The following is an 18,265-nucleotide window of genomic DNA, read 5'->3' as shown; positions in this document are numbered from 1 at the left end:
TCTTCAAAAGAGAAGTAAAAACAACAGCCAAAAGCGCACGTAAAATTCCTTGGGAAGTCCATCTAGACCCGGGGACTTTTGAGAAGGTGATCCTACAATAAGTTTGTATACTCCCTCAGGCTAAAATGCTACTTAGAGTGTTATATTATGTTCATGTGTAATTGTCGTATTCAAGATGCTGACTAGTGGGCCGTAAGGCTTTGGGCTGGACTCATCGATGTCGTAGATGTCTACAAAGCAATGGTGTAAGCCACGCACTGCATCAGCTTGCTCCGATACGATAGGTCCATTATTTGACGTGAGAGAACGAATATAAGCGCGTCGGCGACGGGTCTGATGCCGAAGCAAATGTTACAAGGAAATTAGTTTTTCCGTCACCAGTGATCGCGGCTTGGATCGCATTTTCAACCCTTCCATTTGTATTCTTTTCAAGGTCAACAATTTTGCCTTTAAACGCCTAACATCCGCAATTCGCAGAGGGGCGTGATCGGCAGCGTAATAAAGTTCATACAGAATAGTATAGTAATATTCGTAAGTTCTCCGAAAGTCTCGCGCTTTGGCAGCACAGAAAAGTATCAAACTTTGCCTGAGTCTCGGTTTTGCCAGCTGTGTCCAGCAATCAAGTGTTGAAGAGTACTTCCCAGTGGACAGTAGAGAACGCTCCCACACGGCTCGCATCACGTCATCGAGAGGGGGGTCCGCTAGGTGAGCGACGTTTAACATCCACGGAGTGCGAAACAAATTGACTGGTTGGCGTTATAGATTGAGGGTTGTACTCACAGCACAGTGATGCGTAAAGGAATCTGGGACTTCAACATTAAGAATGCAAATCGCCCAGGCAGTCTGATGAGTAAAATCTATTTAACCGTCTACTAGAAATCGCATTAAAGTTAGTAAATTTAACTGACATCGAGTGTATACTTACCCAGACGTCTTGCAGGCGTAAGGAGCTGACAAACTCATTTAATTCGCGACAGAAATTTCTAAATTGATGTGCAGGACGCAACAGAATACCCGGAGGACTCTTACGCAATAGCTAAACAATATCCTTCTTTATAAAAACGTGAATGATCCACCACGTGACTAGTGCCAGAAGGAGCATATTAAAGAACCAAGGTAAGATTAAAGAGCTGACAATATGCCCATGCCAGAGTCCAACATTTCAACCTCAGCCATTTGAATGTCTTCGCGAAAGATTTAGGCGGTCCCTGTAGAATATTCTGGTGCTACATTAAAGATCACACGAAAACCAGGTAACAAGAAATGCCTAAATAGCACCTACTGTAAGAAGACTATGACCGCACATAAATCATAAATGAACTGACGCAGCGAAGCCAATCGCAATTCTGATTCCACACGTTTCACGTTTAAGGAAAGTAACGTGTAGGCTTGGATCATTTATCATAGCTATACAGGGATGTACGGAATGTCCGAGTGGAATTAGGTAGACAGCTGAGAGTCAAGGTCCATTGCGGAACCCACAGACGAATCAGACATCGGGGGCCAGAATCCCTGCCATCGCAACCTTTTCTCTTACATTTCCTACGTGCCACCGCACGGTCGGGTTTTATACGGTGTTTCTGTCGGCCATGTGGAATGGCGCCCCTGCTGATGAAGGTGTGTGTGTGTGTGTGTGTGGGGGGGGGGGGGGGGGCTATAGGGATAGCTTCCTGATCCTCAAAACTATGGTCATGTCATGTAGTTCCAGTCACTGAAGCGGAAGCATTCTGTGGAATTTCCAGTGCAATAGATAATACTTGGTCGCTAATTTTAATCTCTTCGGGAGTTGCTGTAGTCGGAAACGCAGGAAACCGCCGGCGGCTGAAGAAGAAGGAGCAGGAAGACTGTATCAGAGGACACAAAGACGAAGGGGGATGGAGGGGGGGACTCCGCTCCCTCTCCACACACAGGCAGCTCAGGAGTCACTTTGCGAGCAGAAGGGTTGCTGAGATAACTTCTTCGCCACTCACAATATCACGGACGGGAGGTATTGTATCATGAGCAGGGGACACAATCTACGTGAAGGAGGCTGGCGCAGAAGGCACAGCCAATTCCTCGCTATCACCATTCTGACTCCGATGTCACTTGTTTGTCGCCATTATAAGTTCTGTTCTCGGGCCAATTGGATTACGAACCTGTCGTGGAGGTAAAGGCGGAAATTCGTTGACACGATTGTCGGAACTGACTGTCTGTTCTTTATAATCCGAAGCATAAGTGGGTCCAACGTAGGGAGTGGAAAGGACAAGATCACCAACGCTGCAATAAAGACAAATTTAATACAAAAACCCTCCGCGGACGATTAGACCGAACGCGTCCACTTTCATTTCATAGGAAGAAGGTTCCCTCTTGACCAGTATACATGACACGGACACGGTAACCACACACTTGCAAATGTGATGGAATATTGCGTTTGACATGCATTTCCACGGAACGAATTCCACTACAACACTGTAATCTGTGTTGAGTAGACCAGCGTTCACGACGGACGTTTTTCACGTTACCTTAACGTGTCAATATGTCCTTTAGAAGTTGTCACCAACTTCCGGCGGGCGGTTGAAGACTCGAACATTGGTATATTCGATTTCAGCGTCTGCGAGTGACACAATACTAACGGAATTATCGCGATGCTTGAAGGGATTTGAGAATTATGTCGCGACAATAATCTTTCAACGTGAAGGGGATCCATAAATTTCAAGTAAAACACGTACTCGTCTGCATCAAAGTAAGCGGTGTGGACCTGATCAGAGTTCACATTAATTGTATCGACAAGGCAATCGTGGATTTCTAGAGACCCAGACTGCACGTGTAGCTCCGTTTTATCGAATGTAAAACTCACAGTCCCTTTTCGTGAAATATACGTGAAACCATGGTAGCCATAGCGGAGCGGCCGACGCCGTTGCACGTCGACGAACATAAACAGTAAGGCGGAGCGGAGGCGGTACGACTCACTCGCCAGACAGAACAACACTGGTTGAGCACTTGCCCCCGAAAGGCAAAGGGCCCGAGTTAGAGTCTCGGTCCAGCACACAGTTTTAGTCTGCCAGGAAGTTTCAGAACAACACTAACGAGGAAAAATCCACACAAGCGATGCTGTGGCAAGTAAAATAAAGAACCTTCCCGCTCGGTGCTCGAAGAGGGACTAGCATCTGAGTTACCCAAGCGCGAATCACGAACCCACCTCACAGCCTCAGTTGCAGCAGCACCTCGTCTATCCTTTCTACCAGAGTGCTAGTTCTGTCAGGGTTGCAGGAGAGCTTCTGTGAAGTTTGGAAGGTAGGAGACGACGTACTGTCGGAATTAAAGCTGTATGAACAGGTCGCAAGTCGTGCTAGGGTAGCTCGTTCGTAGAGCACTTCCCCGCAAAAGGAAAAGGTCCTCAGTTCTAGTTCGGCACACAATTTTAACCTGCCAGGACGTTTCATATCAGCGCACACCCCGCTGCAGGATGAAAATTTCATTCTGGAAACGTCCACAGGCTGTGGCTAAGCCATGTCTCCGTGACGTCCTTTTTTCCAGGAGTGCTGGTTCTACAAGGTCTGCAGGAGAGCTGCTGTGAAATTCGGAAGGTAGGAGATATACTGACGGGATTATAGCTGTGAGGACGGGTCGTGGATTGTGCATGGGTAGATAGTTGCTAGTGAACTTTCCTACGAAATGCGAAGTTCCCGAGTTCGAGTCTCGGCCCGGCACAGAGTTCTAATCTACCAGGAGGTTTCAAATCGGCACACACAGTCCGCTGCAGAGCGAAAATCCCATTCCGAAAATGATGCTGTCCGAAACCAGTGCGGAGGCGAGAGTGTTGTAGACGACACGGATGAACGACAGCTGCGGAAATGTGTACGGGCTAACAGACGTGGAGCTGTTGAGCAAATGAACCAAGGGACCACCAACAATGTCTCCTCAAGGACCGTTCAGTGGAAACTGGCTGCGCCCGGTTCATGCACCCACCCTAACTGCTGTTCGTCAGCGCCGAAGGCGGAAATTTGCATACCATTACCATAACTGGATGTCCGTCCACTGAGTGGCGATATGTGACCGTTGGTGAATCACGTTCTATGCTCCATCGGACACACATGGCTGTTGGCGCCTGAAAGCTACGTGTCCAGAACAGAGAAGGGAGCGTTATGGCCTAGCCAATGTTTTCGAGCCATTCCCTGGGTGATGTAGTAATTCTTGAAGACACAGTGCATCAACAGAAGTATCCATCTCTGCTCTGGGACTATGTATATCCATTCATGCAGTTTGTTTGGCCTCGGCATTAAGGTTTGTTTGTCCTCGGAACGAAGGCATCTACTAGAAGGACAATGCAGCGTGTCAGAATGCCAGCAGTGTATGTGCGTGGTTCGACAAGCATGAGGATGAGTTAACCATACACCTCTGATGTTCAAACACCCCGGAATCGAACTCAATAATCGAACATCTGTAGAACCATCTCGAACTGGCTGTTCGCGTCGTCGATCTTCAGCCGAGGAACCTAGCGCAGCTGGCCATAACACTGTAGCCCGAATGGTTTTACGTCCTGTCGGTATATTCCAGAACTTCTTCCTGCACGTCTTATTGATGCTTATTACGCTTTGGGTAGGTGGTTACATTAATGTGACTTGGCAGTGAATAAGACCGAAAGTTTGATTTGTACCGTATTCCATGCGACATGCCTTACAAGGTGCGAGGAGAAACGTAAGGAACATCAACGACATACCCGATTAAAGCAACATACCCTCGAAAGTAACCGTGAAATGAAATACGCATGAGGCCAGTGTCGTGAGGCAAAAGCCAAGTTTTTATTACATCGTAATTAAGAAGTCTATAGAATGTAAGACGTCAGAAAACATAATAAACAGGGACAGAGGTTTGAATGTAAATATAATTTTGGGACCGGCAGTCAATTAATTACCACGTCGCCGCCAATTAAATCCACTAGAACTGAGAATGAGAGAATGTGCGGTTCACGGAATATCAATGAGGAGTCGGAATAACAAACATCATAGCGCGTCAGGAGTCAAACTCGCCTAAACGTAGTGCCGCGTACTACCATTAATTTGCAGTTTGGTTGGAGTGCAGACAGCGAATTAACATAACAGCTCAACTAGCAGACGACTGGGTCTTTCGTCAAAATGTTGTGCACAAAAGAGAAACAACAACTCGGCTTAACATCCAGAAACACACGCGGAGAAAAGTGTTGCATTTTTTTTTTTTTTTTTTTTTTTTTTTTGCATTTCCTACCTCCAGTTCGACTTTAAATTAGTCTGTAATCTGAGATATAGAGTGGATATGATTGCTTACACAACTTATTCGTCAATAATAATAAAATAGTGGTACGCGCCTCTTTACGTGACATACGTTGCATTTGTTTATGGTGAGGCCCAACTGTGAATCGGTGCACCAAGTATCGATACTGAGTAGGTCTTCTATGATTCCGCTATCATTTTCTAGTAACCTTCCCTTTGTTTACCACAGCTGTGTGCATCAAAGGCAAACAGCCTCCCCTTCTGGTGTCATGCACTAGGTCATATGTGTATATCGTTTCCTGCCGTTAATTATATTAGCTAGTTGTACATAGTGAAAGCTGGAAAGGGACAGTGACTACTATATGTGATTGCAGAGAGGCTTGAGCACAACCTAGGTATACAAAGAAGTTGCGACTGTTGTCGATGGGATCTGGGATGTTGCCCTACCCTTCGACTGAGTTTTAGCAACTAGGCCGAAAAGGCTTTGGCAAATCTGGCGGCACCGACGAGCGTAGGGATCTTTTATACCACAGTGTATTCCAACAGGCATAACTTGGCCGTTGAATAACGCTGGAAACTCCACGAAGCTGTTCAAGCTACTGTTGTGCATAGGGATGTTTCAGTGGCAGAGAATCGTAGCGAAATGCAAAAAGACCCGCAAAGAATTAATGGTTGGTGCAGCGACCGGCAGTTCACTCTACATCAAACAACATTTCCTCTTCTACGAGTCCAGGATTAGGCCTTATGGCCTGTTAAAGCCTCGCCATCTTTCAGTGGCATCGTATTCCATCGTTTGTCGAGCGGTTTTCTGAGGTTATATAAGCAACACATGCTTTTCACAATCCTGCTTTCGTTGAAGTACTTTTTAGTTAATGGCTGCACTCATATTCATTTTCTTATTTCTTCACTTTTTTCTCTTTCCTGCAGCGTTTTATTGATCTAAGAAACTATACTTCTGACATTTCAACTTGTCTTAGGTCTTCCAACCTTGTCGTCCAACTTCCTGCTCTATATGTCACCTTGAGCATTGCCATTGCTTTATAAAGTATCATTCGGGTTTCTCTTCTCGTTCTACGTTTTGATATTATTCTTTGTGTGTCACACTTCTCTTGATACGTTTCCATTTTCTTATTTACGTTCTTCCCCTCTTCGAAAGTTATGGCACATCCTTGATACTGCAAATGGAACGGTCTATTATTATGTGACAGATGATTATCTTAATTCTTAGGTGATATTCTCTTAAAAAAGGCCATAGTTTCTGTTGTCCGTATTGTTGTTGATATCTTCAGGTTATATTGTTATTGTTCAGGGTAATTTGTTTGTTTTATGCAATGCTTTTTGTAATAGCGTTTCACGTTTCCGTATGATTATCTAGCAGTTGCAAAAAACCGTCGCATTTTCAAGTCTATCTTTTCTAGTCCTATAACTTGAGCTACTCTTTCTTTCAACCATTCGCTAACCAGGTTTTCAGCCTTGAACTGGGATTTTTATTTACTGTTATGTAAACTAAAATTGTTCTCATTTATTGTTCAGTCTCAGTTGCATATTTTTAATTAAATGACATGTTTCGATAACTCTGGATGATCTCATATTTAAACCAAAGTACAACTAAATATGTATCGACGAATATTTTAAAATAAGTAGAAATGTTCAAATGTGTGTGAATTCCTAAGGGATTAAACAGCTGAGGTCATCGCTCCCTAGACTTTCACACTACTTAAACTAACTTATGCTAAGAACAACACACACACACACCCATGCTCGAGGGAGGATTCGAACCTCCGGTGGGAGAGGCCGCGCAGTCTGTGACATGGTGCTTCAAACAGCGCGGCCACTCTGCACGACAAAATAAATAGAGAAATTAATTCTACAAACTTGTAGAATTCATCTAAGTAGTTGTGTAGGCAACCTGCCTTGCCTATCCAGAACCACATTTTCCGAGTACAGTGTTTTGCAAGTGAAGGCAATGTTTTTAATAGATGTCTGGAGGAGGTAGGGGAAAGGGGAGGAATAAAGGGATAAAAGTTGAGAGGAAGGGGAAAGTGGACTGGGTCAGGTGAATGGTTGCTGGGAGCAGGAATGATGGTGGGGATGTCATGAGTTTAAAAAGAGGGACCTTTCTACAATTATAGAAAGTGTAACTACGTAAAAATTCTCGTTAAAATACTAATAACGTAGAACAATGGGTATGTAAAATGTAAACTGCACAAAGTAGTAAAATTGTGAAATGGAGCGATGGGAACTGAGAGTGGGGAAAGGATACAAAGGGAAGGGGAGGGGGTAAATGCAGGGATGGTTAGTAGCAGCTATGCTATTGGTTTAACGAGAGCGGGTCTTACACTAAAGGTCAATTAAGAAAAAACTCATTCGTTAAAATACTAAAAGTGTAGACCACTGGATGTGTAAAACTGTAAAAGGGCGAGAAATAGTAAATTACAAAAGTGGAAATATCATAGGTAAAACTGGGCTACTGTCTTAAAATATGAAAAGTGTGAAACTTTAAAGGTATAAAACCATGAGGTCTCTGAAAGTATAAAAAATAAAACTCTACAAAAATTCTTGTTAAGATATCAATAGTATACGTTTAGAACAATGGATGTATAAATAGTAAAGGACACAAAGATCGCAAAATTATAGACATGACTTATGTAGAGGACCTAGAACTCTATTAAGTGTCACTAACAATTAAAAATCACTGAAAGTATAAAACCGTAAAAAATATAAAACAATAATTACAAAAATGAAACTATATGTAGCACATAAAGTTACAGAAATCAGAGTGTGGTAGTAGTGGGTAACCGCATTTTCTTCTGCTTGATGGCGTTGTATGGCACGCAGTCTTGCAGAGTGTAAGGAAGCCAGTCTGCACGTAGGCGTGCTTCTAGGGCGGTGTGTGTGCCGCTGTCTCTTCTCGGAGAGTGGGACTGTCGATCATACGTGCGCTGCGGCGAGGTGGACGATTCAAAGAGGGCTTCAAAGCTTTTAAAAATTCTCTGTGAACAAAATTGTTTTGCTGATTTAACGTGTTGCCAGGCTCTTGCAGACGGGGTGTAAAAATGTCTGTTTCTTCCAACATTGTCAGGAAGTGTCACTTAGGTTCACTGTGCATGACTTCCAAATAGGTATCAGTAATTCCAACAGCGTGCTTAGATGTCTGAAGATTTTCATCAAACGCTGTTTCATTATTATTTTGGACTGAAGCGTGCACTTTGAAGCATATTTCGAATGTTATGCCTGTTTGACCTAAGTAAGTTTAGGAAAATATGTAATCAATAAGATATCTGCGGGCTTATGCAGACCACGTGCCACTGTTTCTTTTTAAGCAATGAACTGGTAAGATGTCTTTTGGAATATCGTCAGACAGAACACATCTGAAACAGTTTTGAGTTCGTTCAGGGTTTTCACATACACCTTTGAATAAATTGTTGACATTTTGGCAACACATCCACAGGAATGACACCTTTGTGTCCGAAAAGACCTTTCAGTTAGCTGTCGGCGTTGCGGTGGTCTCCAGTCCGAAGACTGGTTTAAAGTAGCTCTCCAACGCGAATCTATCCTGCGCAATCTTCTTCATCTATGAATAACAGCTGCATCCTTTTCAATATTCTCAGTGCATTCATCTGTTGATCCTCATCTACAATTTTTTCCCTTATAGTTTCCTGCAGCATTAAACTGGTGAACCCTTGGTGTCTCAGAATATGTCCTATAAATCGATCCCTTTTTTGTTTAAATTGTGCCACAAATTTCTTTTCTTTCCAAATCTGTTAGTCAAGCTGTGTCACAAATTTCCTTTCTTTCCAAATCTATTAGTAACGTTGTGTCACAGATTTCTTTTTTTCCCAAATGAGTTCAATACCTTCTCATTAGTTACGGAATCTACCCACCTAATCTTCAGCATTCTTCTATAACATTACCTCTCAAAAGCCTCTATTCTCTTCTTCTCTGGTTTATCGTCCGCGTTTGATTTCCATACAAGCCTCCACTCCCGACAAGTACCTCCATTTCATCTGCAGTGGCCGGCCATTGTGGCCGAGCTGTTCTAGGCGCTTCAGTCCGGAACCACGCTGCTGCTGCGGTCGCAGTTCCGAATTCTGCCTCGGGCATGGGTGTGTGTGATGTCCTTAGGTTAGTTAGGTTTAAGTAGTTCTAAGTCTAGGGGACTGATGACAGAAGTTAAGTCCCATTGTGCTTCTCCATCGTTACTGATTAACTGGCGATGGGTTCCTTATCAATTCTTGCATTTTCGTCTCCTGCAAAGATGGCATGGTCACATTGTTTTTTTCTTCACACATTCTTGAGATTCTTTGAAGTACAGATTTGCTTCTTATTTCTATCTTTTCTCGAGTTCGTAGATTCCTACTGCTGTTAGATGTCATCTCTTCAGATTTCAGCCTCACTGTGATGTTCTTTCCATTTACTAGTGGATACAAACTAATAAACAGCCGATAAATAAAGAGCCTTTATACCTTGAGGTATATGTATAGCCTTACGATCATAAAAGCATTTACATCTACGTCTCCAAGTAACGCTTAAGTGACTGACAGAGGTTTCTTCGAACCAGATTCACACTATTTCTCTCGTTTCAATCTCCAACGGCATCTGGGAAAACTGAACACTTCAATCTTTCTATAAAAATTCTGATATTTCTTGTTCTATTACGGACATCAAACCTCCCTGTGTAGGTTCACATTCAGAGGAGAAAGCTATGATTGAAATTTCGTGAAAAATCTCGCAGGAACGAAGAATACCTTTTTTTAAAGATTGCCATCCTCAACTAGCTTCTCATATCCGTGACACTCTCCCCCCTATTTCGCGATAATACAAAACGAGCAGCCCTTCTATGGACTTTTCCGATGTCCTCCGTCAATCTTATATGGCAAAGATACCATACGCCACACCAATAATCTAGCAGAGGACGAACAAGGGTAGTTGAGGGAGCCTCTTCAGTAGACCCTGTCACGTGAACTAGCCTTTCCTGTTATAAAATGGCAGCTGCGCATTTTCGGTGAATCACCAACTGAAAATGGTGATGTAGGAACTATCCTTAAAGTGACTAGTCAAAACCTTCTTCTTAGGTTCTAAATTGGAAGTTTACCAATCTTTAATCGTACTTCTATCATCCTGCCTGTGGTGACAAGTTTTCTTAGAAACTTTACACACAGGTAGTTAGCATGGAGATACGCGAAGCAAAATAGTTCTTATTTCATCAAAAAGTAAAACTTCGGAGTACAAAAGAAGTGTACTAAAGCTGCTTCACACTCAATTAAGTATCAAAAGTCACAGAACTGTTATTAATCGCAAACATTGTTGAAATGATCCAAGGCACATTTTGATTGTCTAATGCTCATCGTTGTAAACCAAATTCGCTCATCCGTGTTTGCAACTGACACAACTCAAAAGATTCCAGCGGCTGGTAAGAGAACGGACTAGCTATACCAGCCGAAAGCTATGAGCGAAATTAGCAGAATGCCCGAAAACTGAGCGAGCTTGGGCCTCACAAAGACTCCCTCCAGGATTTTCTGAATCTTGTTAATTTATGAGAGTTTTCAAATTCCATAGGTCAAAAAGTTCATCTTTTATTGGTCATTGATTTTGTCATTATAGCTTGTTTCTATATTATTTGTTATAACCTGTATTTATTAATGTATACAGTGCTAATTATTCCTACACAATGGGAATCCTGGATTTATAACCATGAGATCTATTTTTTGTATTAAAATTCAGCAATTTTTTAAATTAAGGACATTTGCTCATTAATACGGGTGTCAACAGATTCAGAAAAATTAGGTGAAGTGCATCAACAAATCCCGAAACTTTACAGTAATTTACCTATAATCGCCACTGAAATTTTGGACTAAGTGAAATACATAATTAACGATTTCCTGTAAGCTAGTTATGTTTATGTTAATGGAAACAATTTACTGAAAAGAGCAAAAGTTTTTTTTCTTTGGAAGAGGTCTTTCTTTCTGAATTTACCTATTATGAGGTTTCTCTGTGGCTAGATGTACGAGTTATTATAACTGCAGTAACTTTCGATTACCATTATTTCTGACGAAGCTAATCAGAGAATTTAAACCAGGCACCAAACTGAATGATCTGAATAATACAGTTTTGTGGGGGAAATTTGCTTCTACCATTTTGATACGATGCTATGTGCTAAATGTTTGAAATTTAACATCGGAATTTCAAAAAAGAAAGTCAGTGATAATAGGAATGCGTACAAAGTAGGAGGGAGGGGGTCAACCTGGTGTGTCACAACCTGCTGCATCATCTAGGAGTTCTGGAAATAAAAAAAGACATTCGTTTGCCTTCCCCACAACATTACCGATATGATAGTTTGCAGTTTAGCTTGTTCGTAGCTATAATTCCTGTGTTATTTATTTGAACTGACAACGTTTAAATTCGTGTGATTTACCGTACAGCCGAAATTTGATACATTTCTTTTCGTACTCGTGTTGGTGATCTCACACTTTTCCCGACAATAGCCACTTTTCGCACGTCCTATAATCCTATTTCAAAACAATATCTGTGATGTGTGTCTGTAATTCATCAGATTACTGCTGTTTGCTTTCTTGAGTATTTGTTCGACTTATGCAGCTTTCAAGCCTTTTGGTATGGATTATGTATGATTGATGCGTTTGGAGCTTGAAACGGCCCTCGGCCGTGTTCTGTAAGCGTTTATCTTAAGGTTGCCTTTAATTATTCTTGAGTAATTGCTTGGGTCTTCAACTGACAAGATACTTCAAGTTTTCTTAAGATGATTTTCTGTTGTACTGTGTCAATGCTTAAGGTCTCTCTTTTATTATGTAAAGAAAATTATTTTAATTGGACTTTCAGCCTAAGAAGTAACTTGAATTTTCTTTATTACGGCCTGTAGCCGAATTTTGTAAATGCCTGGCTTTTAAATAATTTCCTTAGCTGATTTTAAATATTATTTCGACCGTTAACCGAGAAGATATTGTAATTTTACTTAAGTAAGGCCTTCAGCCCTCACTCTAAATCCTGGTGTCTTAAAGGCTAACCAAAGATTGCGTTTTATTGGCAGAACACTTAGAAAATGTAAAAAATCTACTAGGGCGACAGCCTACACTACGCTTGTCCGCCCTCTTTTAGAATACTGCTGCGCCGTGTGGGATCCTTACCACATAGGACTGACGGAGTACATCGAAAAGCTCAAATAAGGGCAGCACGTTTTGTACTACTGCGAAATATGGGAGAGAGTGTCAGTGAAATGATACAGGATTTGGGCTGGACATCATTAAAAGAAAGGCGTTTCTAGTTGCGACGGAAACTTGCCACGAAATTCCCATCACCAACTCTCTCATCCGAATGTGAAAATATTTTATTGACACCGACCTACATAGGGAGAAACGATCACTACGGTAACATAAGGGAAATCAGAGCTCGTACGGAAAGATATAGGTGGTGTTCGTTGTTTCTGCGCAGTATACGAGATTGGAATAATAGAGAATTGTGAAGGTGGTTCGATGAACCCTCTGTCAGGCACTTAAATGTGATTTTCAGAGTATCCATGTAGATGTAGATGTACATTCACTTTCCAGTCCTACTTACTTTTTCAGTTCTTCGCTATAGCCTCAGTAATGTTGGAATACATTCAGTTAATGGTTGTAACCTTAATTTTTTTTCCTTTTTTCCCATTTTTTTGTCTTCCGTTGCGCACCCTTTCATTGATCTAATGGGCTTCACTTCTAATGTTTCATGCTGCCTGACGTCTTTTGATCTTAAGGACCAAGTTCCTGATCCATGTAATACTGTGAGTATTGCCATGACTTTACAGAAATTCATTTGGAATTCTCGTTTTATTCTTTAGTGTTCTCCGTTTCGTGCCATATATATATATATATATATACATATATTAATAAGAATTAATTTATTTATGTTATCCTCTTCTTCACAAGTTTTCTAACATCCCGAATACTTGAAATGAGACACTTGTTCTACTCGTATGTTGCTGATTATTGGCTTAGTCCTTATGGGGTATTTTCCTAAAATTTCTATTGTTTTTATTTTTGATACCTTTACGTTATAATTCAGACTTACATTGCTTCATTTGTGTATCACTGTTGGTAATTTCTCTTCACTATGCTCTATGATTACCTGGAAATCGTAAGAAGCTTCGTGTTCAGAAATTTTCCTGGTGCAGTTCTTACGTCTTGACGTAATCTGTCCATCATCCATTCCAAAACCAATTTCTATTGATCAATTTTGGACACGGAACAGTGGGCGGTCAGATACTTATCCAAGAAAAATGACTGCTTTTGAAACACCAGGATTTGGAGTGACGGCCCTAGGCCTTACTTAAGTAGAATTACAATATCTTCTCGGCTAAAGGGCGAAATAATACTTCAGATCAGCTAAGGAAATTCTTTAAAAACCAAGCATTTACAAATTCCCGCTAAAGGCCATATTAAGGAAAATTCAAGTTAATTCTTCGGCTGAAAGCCCAACAAAAAATTTTCTTTACATAATAAAAGAGAGACCTTAAAGATAAGCCTTTACACAGTACAACAGAGAAACTGAAGACCCTTTGATGAAACAGCCTTCAGTTTTCATAAGTTATTACTTTATTTATACGGCCAGTTTCACCACCTCGTTAATGCCCTCTTCGGGCCCTTACGTACTCCTTGTATAGAGACTCAGATGCATCGATGCATGCTTAACCATAGCCTGGATTCCGTGAAATTTTTATGGTGTGTGTACTTCGAAGACTTGACAAGTCCACAGAAAAGTTCGTGTGGTACCCACAGAGCGCGAGTCATACTTGCGCCTATCCAGTCTTTTAGGTTTCATTTCTGATTTACCACATTCTGCGAACAGTTACTGCACAAAAACATATCCGTCTGGCAATCTATGTATCTTTCCCGCGTTCGCCATAGAGTTTCGTTCCCGAACGATGTGGCATAGCAGTTAGCCACTATCCGCGTGTGGGAATACCAAGGTTGAAAATACCAGCTGGTCATGAAAATGAAGATTTTGTGTGGTATTCTTAAATCAGATGAGACAAATATGTGGATGATTCACTTGGAAAGGACAGGGCTGATTTCCTTCACCTGCCTCACCCAACTGCAGCTTCGGCCTTACGGAAGCCGTCGTTGGCGTGACGCTACATTCTTGCTTCCTTCGCAGCTTAGGCGCTAGATGGTGCCTCTATGACATTGGAAAAACTTGTCTTCAACAGATTCGTGTTAACAGTTGTCGTCCATCTTTCTAAATCGAAGATTAACAGCTTGTGTAATCGGACTGCAGGGCTTCTTGTCTTCTTTAAGTTTTGCTATAGTAACTACAGATGTTATCCGCTTATCTATATCCAAAGTTGTTGCTATCCAGCTGTATTACCAAGATTAATTTAAAAGCTTGTTGATGTATAACATACTTGCCTCTGTGTATATGATCTTAATCAGCCTTCAGTTCAGCCTAGATACTATTATCGCACACATAACAGGTAAACCACCATTGGTGGGTTCTAAGTACGTGTAAACGTTCGTTACCGCCGTCGAAAGTAGCGTTTAGGGGACTTCCGTTCCTAGCCCATTCTGGAATAGAAGTTTATTACGTTTCTCAACAACAGTATCCACTTTTAATGTACTGCAAACTTTTTCCGAAAGTACATTACTCTGTAAAGGTAAAGCTCGTTCCAAATGTAAAAACATGTTCGAAGGTAGCTAGGAAAGAGTATTGAAATTTAAAAGCTTTGCTATCACGAAAATTTTGTCAGTACTATATGTAGTCGTCTAAATCTTACATTATTTTTAGATCATTCTTATTACATTGTCTGTGAACATTTCGTTGATGAATTTTTAATCTTGTTTCAGACTCTGTGGATTTCATTGCGTTGAAGATCCTGAGTACTCGATTCAGAGAAAGAAATCGATGTCCCTTGTTTTCCTAAACTGCAACTGTGAAGCTCCTGTTCGTCATTAAGAGATGTCAGTACACGAATCTGGAAGCCTTTCAAGCATTTCTTATTTTTCCCTGGAGTGCTGCATGTTGTGAAACGTGTGCTGTAATGGCGTTGTGGTGCAGCTGATCACTGCTACATAAATATGGCACTTTTGTAGCATATATAGCAGAGGTATTATTTTTCACGTTATGCTATATAATCTATGAGCATAATTTTGCGTATTGGGTATATGTTATCTGTAGCATTAGTCAGATCTTCAGTATGTTCTGGAAGGAAATCAGTCGTATTTGCAGTTTTTGCAGGGCACATCGAGCCGGTGTGAGAAAATAAAGTTCTACCATTGGAAGGCAACATGGTAGATGAAGAGGGTCAGGCGGCTGCTATGGAGGCAGGAAGTACGACAGGTGATGGCGACAGAACTGTCGACGATAGGGAACGTACACCATGCCTCAACGCCGAGAGACCGAGCGAGCACTTGAGTCCCTTGTTGGTAGGCAACCCACATTCCCTTTCTGCTGCCACTCTAGCCAAGTGCAATTTTGCGGCTACGAAGTACAAAGGTAACTGTCTGCTTATATCTTTTTGATTGAGTTTCAGGAATAATCTGCTAGGACAATAGAATTTTGTTTAAATGAAATGTGGGTGCTGGGGAAACGGGAGAAGAATAAACTGGAAGTATCTGGGAGAACTTGATAAACTGGTTCACTAAATACCACATGGTATCCAAAAACGATCGTTATCATGAAGCAGTGTTCATCTGAGAACGTTACTCAGGCCTACTGCTGCTGGTCGGAACCATGATTTATGGTACACCTCCGTTATCTGGCACATTTGTTGGTGATGTTTAAAGAAGGGTCAAATTACCGGAATTGCAAGTGGTCGGTCTTTAAACGGCTCTGAGACAGTATAATAGCCTGTTGAAATTTGTACAGGAGCAGCGAATCTGTTGGTTTGCACTAGATGAATTATGATCTCATTGCATGCGCCTCACACACATTTATGTCTACTATGTGGTAGCTGTTCTTCTCGTATCGGCAGCTATTTGGTTCGTGATATCACACGTTCTTCCAATTTTTATTGACATTCGTGTGGAAACACTTTGACCCTCTCACGGCTGTTCCAGAGCCGCAGCGTACAACAGTACTTATGTGAAGCTACTATATTCACATCTAGGAGTGGGATTCTAATACCCTTCCGGTCACCAAATTAGATTTTCTTTCGTTTCTACAAATCTCTTGGGTTGCTTTTATGCACGACCATTATCTAATCTGATGCTGCACCACTTCATCTTTAATGGCGTCGACATAGGCAAGAGATCAGTTCCATAATGCCATGTAATGCCTTACGTGTGGCCCTACAAAATTGTCGGGGCATGTGAATACAGTGTAGTACTCATACTCTTACCTCAAAAGCACTATGCTGGTTGCTGTAAACTCACTGTCCACAGAAGAAAATTAAGTAATAATGCATGGAACACATCCAGTGTTGCAGAAATCGCTTTTTTTTAGAAGGCGTATGTGAATGCGTTATCCCTCACCAACACATAAATTTTTCAAAAGTTGAATTCATGTAAGTACAATGTGAGAGCTGGTTCGCTTGAGATGGTGGTTGCTCGATCTCCTTTGGAAATTTTTGCCTCTGTTACGATAAGTTTGAGCCACTACTACACGATGATTCCTTGGCAAAGTGAAGTATGAACGACACCATACCCGAAACTTCGCTGCATATTGATATATCCCGAGTGACTGATTCCAAAGCTAATGGGGCACAGAAATTTATGTAGAGATTTTTAGAGGCTGCGAACATTCGAGGACACAAGGAGAAATACGTGCCTGATGGAAAAACACCAAATAATGCTGAGAATAAATAAATTTAACTGTAATTGAAGGATATTCAGAGATCTCCAAACCCATCGCCGAAGAGTACAATAATCCACTTGAAGTGATAGGGACAAGTGAAATTATTAAATATGGGAAGATTTTCAAGAGGAGTTATTAGGATTTCTAGTTCTGCTTCTGTTATAAGAACTGGAGAGATAATAATAACGAATTCCAAGTTACAGGTTTTGGACAGACAACAACCAAAAATGACAGGCCCTGCTGAGTTCAGTGCTCGTAATGACCAGAACCGAAGTGCTTTTGCTCCCTGTGCCATCCTCAGCCACCACTGAATGCTAACTGATTTGCGCAATATTTCACGCCTTCTTGACCACATACTCTATTCCCTTTAAAACCCCTGTATCCACTCCGAACAGAACTCACGACAAAAGTGTCTCACCTACGTCACTAGTGTTGTCCTGAATTTAAAGATTTGAATATATTGCTGTAATTTTTTTTTCATTCTAATAGATGTCATGTGATAGTTATTAGTTTTGAATCCATGCACCCTCATTAATTGGTGACCCTTCATTCGAAAAAAATCATTTTATCAAAGAGTCCTAAAATGTCATTGACAATTGTAAAGCACTTCTTAAAACTGAACTTTAGTTTCCATAAATTAATTCACAAATTCCCATATTCTACACATATTCATCTCTATTGTCGAGCTGTATTAGACAAACAAATAAAGTTCTATCTAGCACGACCCCCCTTCTCTCCTTTGGGACTGTAATCTGTCACGTGACTGAGTCAGACGGGTCGTCTGTGGCCTGTACCAGTAGCTTCAGGAATACACACAAACTGTATAGGAACCATGTTATTCTCTTCAATATGTCACACTTTATGGCATTTGATGCTGCAATATTTGGGAAAACGCTTATGTGTTCAGGGTTTAAAATAAATAATCTACTGTTTAGTAATTTCCCAATTTGGATTGAAAATTGCGCTAAATGACGTTTTATCCGAGAAGTAGCGTATGACGCGTGTAGGAGGTCCGCTACTCATCGTATGGCTGCATACGCCTTGAAACTACTGCGTTAGACTTCACATCAACCCCGGTCGCTTTATGACTTAGGATAATACATACCATTCTAATTAGGTGTACTCTAGCACACAGCTTTCTTGAAGTATCCCTTGATATTTCACGTTATAAACTATCCATATTAACGAAGAATAATCGTAATATTACAGCTCGCGTATTTCCTCACTAGTAGATTGCTGATTACCTTCAGATACAA

The 18,265-nt window shown here is 41.3% G+C and overlaps 1 protein-coding gene across 4 annotated transcripts in view; it reads left to right on the top strand.

The window, feature by feature from the left end:
- The window catches only part of LOC124711436 (sensory neuron membrane protein 2-like), a 236,065-nt gene that overhangs the window by 133,429 nt on the left and 84,371 nt on the right, over positions 1 to 18,265 (top strand). For 2 of the 4 annotated variants that reach the window (XM_047241512.1, XM_047241508.1), the window contains exons 2-3: positions 15,062 to 15,321; positions 15,444 to 15,710. In XM_047241512.1, coding sequence (XP_047097468.1) covers positions 15,503 to 15,710 — 208 coding nt within the window. In that variant the 5' untranslated portion in view covers positions 15,062 to 15,321; positions 15,444 to 15,502. The remainder of the gene's footprint in view (positions 1 to 15,061; positions 15,322 to 15,443; positions 15,711 to 18,265) is intronic. The other 2 variants (XM_047241509.1, XM_047241510.1) reach the window with 2 other exon arrangements.

The sequence above is a fragment of the Schistocerca piceifrons genome, chromosome 8, assembly GCF_021461385.2.
Source record: "Schistocerca piceifrons isolate TAMUIC-IGC-003096 chromosome 8, iqSchPice1.1, whole genome shotgun sequence".
In the NCBI taxonomy this organism is placed as follows: Eukaryota; Metazoa; Arthropoda; class Insecta; order Orthoptera; family Acrididae; genus Schistocerca; species Schistocerca piceifrons.
The sequence above is the reverse complement of the archived record's forward strand: the minus strand, read 5'-3'. Positions and strand labels throughout refer to the sequence as shown.